General features: G+C 43.6%; 1 protein-coding gene across 1 annotated transcript; it reads right to left on the reverse strand.

The window, feature by feature from the left end:
* Positions 1-26: 26 nt before the first annotated feature.
* LOC109901558 (fibronectin type III and SPRY domain-containing protein 1) lies at positions 27-7,819 on the reverse strand. Its single transcript, XM_020497560.2, has 12 exons — positions 7,631-7,819; positions 6,543-6,638; positions 6,227-6,358; positions 5,492-5,593; positions 5,140-5,162; positions 4,570-4,691; positions 4,178-4,387; positions 2,365-2,463; positions 2,089-2,242; positions 1,673-2,007; positions 1,249-1,337; positions 27-1,133 (listed from the first exon to the last, which is right to left on the reverse strand). The coding sequence occupies exons 1-12, from the start codon at positions 7,643-7,645 to the stop codon at positions 1,023-1,025; spliced, it is 1,488 nt and encodes a 495-aa protein (XP_020353149.1). The 5' UTR covers positions 7,646-7,819; the 3' UTR covers positions 27-1,022.
* Between the last annotated feature and the right edge of the window lie 544 nt (positions 7,820-8,363).

An 8,363-nucleotide genomic window follows, 5' to 3' on the forward strand; every position in this document is an offset into this window, starting at 1 on the left:
TCAATGTACCGACAGAGAAACACAGGGCTGTCTTACTGCTTTATTAACTGTGGGACAAACATACATACTGTAGTGTAAAAATGAAAGGAACATATTTACATTGTCAAATGTTTTAACCCGTGAAGTAAAACATATTCTCCAGTGGAAGCTTTAAAGCATTGCCGGTTATATTCATATGATGCATACCATCAACATGACAAAAACAGACTATTTAAAATAATAGCACCCCAGCACTGAGTTGAGACATCAGGTGACATGAATAAGGACTGGTGTTAACATCGGTAAAACACTTGCAGCAACAACATCTCGGAATGTCTCTCTTCCAGGTAGTCCTCACCCAGCTCATGAAATGGTTTCTCTCCTCACTTCAGGTGGTGATTAAACGGTGACAAGTCAGGGCGACACGTTACAATACAATATTCAGACCCTCCGACCCCATACCAACCCTTCCCCAAGATCCAATCAGCAGTTCTGTATTTCCATCTGTCTCTCCACTGGTCCACACAGCTGCTGGTGATGTAGATTTCAATACATTCTTAAGTAGCAATAAACTTGTGACTATAAGCAGGTCGTTTCGCTACAAAGTTATTTGGGTTATACAGGTAAATTAGGTGCATCTGTACTGAGAAGCAACTAGCAAAATAAGAGGCAGAGGATTCCAAACATTCAGTATGTATTAATGACTACTGTACTACAACCACGTTATATGGATTGTTTTTAGTTGCATTGGGTCTGTCTGTTGCATTGAAATATTAACATATTGTGCCTAGCTCCTAATATATTGGTAACTGGGTTATCTTCATTTGGCCTTTGAATTAGGGATATGAATGAAATTACTTTATGATTCACTCCTGATACACTGAGGGCACCTGTCTGGAAGGCACAGGGAGTGTAGTGGTCTGTTTGGGATCAGGCAGGTGTGGTGTGTATTGGGGGGGGTGGGTGAGCAGCGGTTTGAGCTCCGACCACCACACAGCCTGAATGGGGTTAAGTTCTGCTGCAGCAGTTGGTTCTGGCTGGGTCTAGGTGAGGCTGGTGTTGGAGCTGCTGGTACCACTGTTCTTCCTCTGGCTGCTCTGCACCGCACTGGGCACCTGCAGACCTGTCTGCACTGAGAAACACCCATTCCACACCTGTAGGGGGAGATAGAGCACATGCTTAACTCACAGGCAGGATTTATCTAAGATACCGGTAGTGGTTTCATAACTTTTTTGCTCTGTGAGCCACCCAAAAATCTAAGTTCCTCACCGAGAAGGCTGGTATGACAGGCTGTGTGAACTTGGTTCTAAAAGTGTGCATCAGTGTCTTGGTTCTGGCATTGTAGAAAGACAGTGCACCTGGATGGAGAGAAAGGTAATGTCACGAATGTCCCAGTACTCTTGAGGCAGCTTGAAATTTGATACAGCTGCATAGCTAAGGAACACAGAGTGGAAGGAGGGATACCTAGTCAGTTGTACAACTGAATGCATTCAACTGAAATGTGTCTTCCAAACTAGATGCAGACACCACCAGTGTTCATTTGATTACATTACCCAACCCATTCCTGGTCCAATCCTTAATTCAGGCCAATTTAACGAAGTAGAGATAACAACGTGCTGTATGTCAGTCTGAGTTAAGTGGTGCTAACTAGATGGAGGAAACTGCTACAATGGGAACAGGAGATTCATCTCACCCTCCTCGTAGTTGCAGTAGACCCCTATGCGGTCCGGGATGGGACAGTCCAGGGTGCGGGCCTTGTTGTTGTGCTTGGCTGTGAGGCTCTGCTGCAGCCAGTTGTTCAGGTGGATGCACCATGATGCGTTGCTCTTCCCCAGCTGGTCAAAGCGGCCCAGGTTCCGCAGGGCCAAGCCCACAGCGAACGCCTTGCTCTCCTTATCGAACCGCACCTCCCAGTACTGCTGGCCTGCGTCAATAAAAGTGTCTCCCAGTACAGTGTAGGATTCAGCCGTGAATCGGTCTCTGCCGACCCGAGCAGATGGCACTCTCTTGGGTGAATTCATGGCTGTCCTAGGAGAGGAGGCCACCAAAGTTGAACTTTCATTCTATTCACTGTTAAGCACAAAGGATTTGGCAGAAAGTGTTTCTGACCTGGCTGGGGAGTGCATGGGAGATTGGTTGGTTCTGTTCTTGTCCTTGCGGATGTCCTGGACAACCTTCCCCCCGCAGCTGTCCCACTCCACACTGAGGTCCTCCACCTTCAGGTTCTGATGAGCCGAGCCTGCATCCAGCTTGAACAGGAAAGCTGCAAGGAGAGGTGCAGAGGGTTTTCTGACTCATTCTTATCTTGACATCATTAGGACATTAAGGACATTCAGCTACATACATTGTCCCTGTGGAAGACTATGTCCAGTTCAGTTCCCTCACCATGTGTCTCCAGTGTTACAAGCTCAGAGAACTCTCCTGCCACAGCCTTGTTACACGCCTTCACACGGAACGTCATGTAGTGTGTGTCGAAGCGAAGCCCTGAAAATACATAATAATAACAATGATAATGAATATGATGGCTACTTGATAATTACAGTTGGTAAATTAGAGTCACCGTATTATTCCTAGACATGCCTTTCATACTGCCCTCTTACTACGGTGAGCTCCAAAAGTATTGGGACAGTGACACATTTGTTATTCTTTCTGGCTCTGTACTCCAGCACGTTGGATTTGGAATGATACAATGACTATGGGGTTCAATTGCAAACTGTCAGCTTTAATTTGAGGGTATTTTCATCCATATCGAGTTAAATGTTTCGAAATTACAGAACTTTTTGTACATATTCCCTCCATTTTAGGGGACCAAAAGTTTTGGGAAGAATACACTTAAATAACGTATTGTATCAATTTTATTGTAAATATGAATAGTGTTTCTAAACACTTCTTTATTAATATGGAGGCTACCATGATTAAGGATAGTCCTGAATGAAATTGTGAATAATGATGAGTGAGAAAGTTACAGACATACAAAAATCACCCCCCCCCCCCCCCCCCCAAAAAATGCTAACCTGTTATTATAATGGTGAGAAGTTAGCATGTCTTGGGGGTATGATATTTGTGTGTCTGTAACTTTGTCACTCATCATTATTCACGATTCATTTGGGACTGTCCACAATCATGGTAGCCTCCACATTAATGTAGGTAGAAGTGTTTAGAAATGCCTCCCGAGTGGCAAAGTGGTCTAAGGCAGTGCTAGCTGTACCACTAGAGATTCTGGGTTCGAGTCCAGGCTCTGTCGCAGCCGGCCGCGACCGGGAGACCCATGGGGGCGGCGATAATTGGCCCAGCTTCGTCCGGGTTATGGGAGGGTTCGACAGGGACTAGCGGCTCCTGTGGCGGGCTGGGTGCAGCACACACTGACACGGTTGCCAGGTGCACAGTGTTTCCTCTGACACATTGGTGTGACTGGCTTCCGCATTGTGTCAAGATGCAGTTGGGTTTTGTTTCGGAGGACACACGGCTCTCGACAGCTCTCGACCTTCGCCTCTCCCGAGTCCATACGGGAGTTGCAGAGATGAGACAAGACTGTAACTACCAATTGGATACCACGAAATTGGGAAGAAAAAGCAGTAAAAAAATAAAAAGAAGTGTTTAGAAACTTATTATGTTATATTTACAATAAAAGTGACTCCAAAATAACACATTATTTACCATTAATTTCTATTCTGCACAAAATAATCTACAAATGCATCCAACAAGTTTGTAGAATCACAATCTTGATGTAATAATCATTGTGTGCTAGGAATATGGGACCAAATACTGAACTTTTGACTACTTTAAAACACATAAGTGAATTTGTCCCAATACTTTTGGTCCCCTAAAATGGGAGGAATATGTACAAAAAGTGCTTTAATTTCTAAACAGTTCACCCGATATGGATGAAAATACCCTCAAATTAAAGCTGACAGTCTGCAGTTTAACCTCATAGTAATCAAATCTGAAGTGCTGGAGTACAGAGCCAAAACAACAACAAAATTGTCACTGTCCCAATACTTTCGGAGCTCACTGTAGTTTAATGTCCACAACCTGGCTCAACCCTAACCCTAGCTTTATGTTCACACCCTGGCTCAAACCTAATCCTAAACATAATCCTATTTCTAACGTTAATCCTAGTTTCATGTCCACATTCCGGTTCAACCCTAACCCTAGCCATAACTCTAACCCTTACTTCTCTTCTCGAGTCAACTCTTACCTGTAAGGGTGTACTCGGTTTCGCAGATGCCCTCCACTACCATCCATGGGTAGTCCTCTCGGGCGCGGGGCGGCCCCTCATGGTTGGTGCGGCGGTGTTCCAGGTCATAGTGGTCTATCTTGCTGTCGGTCTCAGGCAGAGCCCATTGTACCGTCACCGTGTTGTCACACACCTGGCACTCTGACACCAGAATCTCTGGGGTTGCAGGCACTGGGGAAGAGAGAGATTAGGCTTATTGTCCTACTCATTAGTGACTACCAGCCACAAGCGAAAGACAAAATAATTGTACACATACAAGGCAGCAGTATTGTATTTCAAAAATCCCAATTCATATTAACCATAAAGTTCAATTCTTAAAGAAAACCAATAGACATGACAGTTCACAGACTGACCTGGGAGGAACTTGATGGTCTGCAGCATCTCCCTCTCTTGGGTGAAGTCCACCATCATGTGACTCATGCTGTCAGTGGCTTTGGCTTTCAGCGACAAACGGAAGGCTGGGGCCATTGTCACACTGCTCTCCCACAAACAAAAACACAGAGAATGAGACATGCCTCATTATTCAACCCACTGAAGGACTGAGGGGACACATTAGTTAGTGAGTGTTGTACTGTAGTACTACTATAACTAATCACTACACAGAGCTAAAATACTCTTCAACTGTACCACGCAAAAACATTAATGAATCATGAACTGACATACACGAAACATACAAGCTAAACTGACACTGCCAGAGAGGGGATAGACTGGCGCATGTGCCATGAGGGACTGACACATGTTTGAGACAGAGAGGACAGGTGAGGTGAGGGAGAAAAGGCTGAGATGAAATGCCAGAGTGGTGATGAAAGAGCGTGCTACAGAGTGATTGTATGGAATCTATATTTTGTTGGAAAGCATGTGGGTGAGCAGATGGTTAGGGAGTTAAGAAGATACTCTGAGAAATGGGCAGCAATGTACTATACCTATCCTTAATGTCTTTGGCCGCCTGGAGAGAAGCAGAGAGGGAAAGGAAAAGGAAATGAAGGAGATACGGACAAACAGAGAACTGAGTTGCAGCCACATCCTTACAATAAAAACAACACATCTGTGTTAATAAGTTGACACACATCACAACGAACCACATCAGATCAACATACTGTACTGCTTTACAATAACTGTAAATAAAGATAAGAAACAGGTAGTAACTGTGTTCAAACAAGTCATGCCACTAAAACCATTATGGATATCCTCACGCTAAATACCAATGCCATCGTGGCATCATTGCATAAAATATGTAAATGAAAGTTAGGTTGTAGAAGTTTTGCCAACCGTTACCTGAGTGAAGTCGTCTGCTTCCGAGGAGCAGAGAGTCTGATTGGCTACCTCCAATAGCTCCTCGGAGCTCTCCAGGGCTTTGGAGCATGCACTCAGCTGACTCTGAGAGAGAGAGCATGATATATTTAATCACAGTCCAGACACTGTTTCCTTTCAATATAATGAATGTCTTCTATGCTGTACTGTTTCTTTCCATCAGAGGAAAAGTTCATAAGAAAAGTTATTTGGGTTGAATAGCTTTGAATCACTTTCTTTTTTAATTAACCTACTGGAAAACTGTACAATATATCCGTTTGGCTACCCACTCACATAATCAAGCACAGAAGGATGCAGTGTAGTGATGTCATTACAAAGCTGCCCCTGCCGTGGCTTTGTCTGACTGACTGACAGTCAGAGGCTAAGAGATAAAGCAGGATTATACACAGACACAATAATCCTCTAGGAATGATAACGTTGCGAACCCCAACACACACAGCCTTTCATGGCAACATTTCTTTCATAGCAACTCTGAATCGGTCTGCACAAAAAGTTCACCCAAATTGTGAGCCTGAGAATGAGTCATGCTACATTGATCATAAGCTGATCTTATGATCGGATAGCCTGGAGAAGTCATCAAAATATTGTTCCAATGTTGAATGTTGACGTTCAAGATGTTGATCTTGAAATCTCAAGAAAATGCAAAGCAAAATCCTGTAAAACCCTTATCCAGTAAAAGCCCAATAAAGCTGACCTGACCTGTAGCTCATAGGTGCGGCTGGCCCTCTCCTGTTTGATCCTGGTGACCATGCTGTCCTTTATATCGTCCAGTACTGAGTGGAGGGAGCTGAACTCTGTCTCCAGGTCCTCCTGGACACGGCTGGAGTTAACCTGCAGGGGTCAATAGAGAAGGAATCAGTTAACTGATAGATACCATGTACATCCAGCCAGTCCGTCTGACTAGTATGCCACGCCACGCCAAATTCATACAACCATGTGTCTATTGTGTTGTGCACATATCCTACTGTCAGACTGGCATCTTATTGTTAGAGCATCCAGATGCGTTGTACAATACCTCCAGGTTCTCCAGGCTCTGTTTCTGACAGCAGATGAAGTTTGTGATCTCCTCATTCTTCAGGGCCAGGGTGGTGGTGATCTTACGAAGCGATTCCTTAACAACATACAAAAGGTTATTAAGCCTAAGAATATATTAGAGAGAACATTATTACATTTTCACTTTGGACCAAGTTCTCAATACGCAGAATATAATATTTCCTTGAGATGCCTTGCTTCAAGACAACACATCAGTAGTGACTCCTAACAATATTAGCGTACATTTAAAAAGTAAGGATTAATCATAAATGGTTAGTAGGCTACTCAGTCCCCCAAATCTCTTCCCAGTAATTTACACTTCTGTGTAAATTGTGACAAGGGCGGCATCTTGCTACATAACCATAAGGATACGCATCCATCATTTAATAATGTCTCCTCTCCAGTGGTTAGGTTTAACCCATCATAATACACTAGGCACCATGGGCACCCTATCTCTGCAGCAGCCAAGCTAAACTCAATATGATACTGATTTAAGAAGATCCAGGCAAATTATGTTAAACATTTCTACAGTCCAGTCCCACGCCTGTCAGGTTTATAGAATCATACACTCCCAACCCAAGGAGCATTTAATATGCTCTTTCCTGCGAGAGGCTATGCGCCAGGCCCCAATAATAGGTATAATGGGACACACTCTACACTTATTGCAACCTCAGGCTCAGCAAATCGGTCAAAACTAAAAACAGACCGCTGTTAATGTGTCTTGGACTGGTATGCATTTACAAGTTAAATCATTAAAGACTATTCTGAGACCTCGTTAGTCGCAGTTTTTCTCGCGCACGAATTGGAGTCTTCTTGGCGGAAAGTGATGCTCATGTGCATCGAATGTTTGATGTACTGCAAATCTTTATGACGACGCGCCTCCGCGAAATACGCATCACCTTTTAAATCAACTAAAATATGTAAACATACAAGGTTGTATTAAAAGGACAGAATACAATCAAATGATATATAACAGCAACAAAGTCCCGGTCCTTCGCGCTACTCCCCTTTCTTTGTACGCCCTGCGACCGCAGCAAACACAAAACACCTGTTCGGCCACTTCTATCCTACCTTCTGATCTTCCATCTTGCCAGACCAAGAAACCGGTACCGGTGTATCAGTAATTATAAAGGCTATTCGTCGCCGTCCCCTATTTTTGGTTTATTTGCAGCACACTCTACTGGGCTGGTACTGATGCTGCCGGAGTGCATTGCATCTTTCGTCCAACGCCTAGGGCCGTAGTGTGTATTGCGCAGACGCAGTAGATGAGAACTCTGGGTATTGTCGTTTTTATGTCTGTATCTGGGGGTGAAGGCTATGCGTTTTCCTTGGTAAATGAAAAGCACCTATGGAGAAAATGCAAATTATGATTAATTTAAAAGGCCTATTTCATATGCTAAATGGTATTCTTTAGTTTACCCTCAGGGCTTCCACCAAATAGATGCCATAACACGTGAGGTTTTTCATGTTTTAGTAGGCTGCCTGTCCTTTGTGTGACCTCTTTCTTCTAACTACCATAATAAGTGACACATTTTAATGAAAAGGAAAAGACACAATGTGTCATCAATGTTGTTCACTCATTATCACATTATACACATTCTGTGTGGGTTCATCTTCTTACTTCATTGTTCATGACACTCCAAGCGGATAAACTATTTAAATCAGAAACTTTGCATGGCTATTTGATCTTAGTATTGTTTTATGACCGAAAGTCACACGGATATTCTAGAATGATTGTAGTGGCGAAGTGAGTTAACACATTTGGACCAAAACCCCAAAACTCTCGGAAGCCCTTCCAGTTTCT

Source organism: Oncorhynchus kisutch, linkage group LG13 (assembly GCF_002021735.2).
Source record: "Oncorhynchus kisutch isolate 150728-3 linkage group LG13, Okis_V2, whole genome shotgun sequence".
Taxonomy (NCBI): Eukaryota; Metazoa; Chordata; class Actinopteri; order Salmoniformes; family Salmonidae; genus Oncorhynchus; species Oncorhynchus kisutch.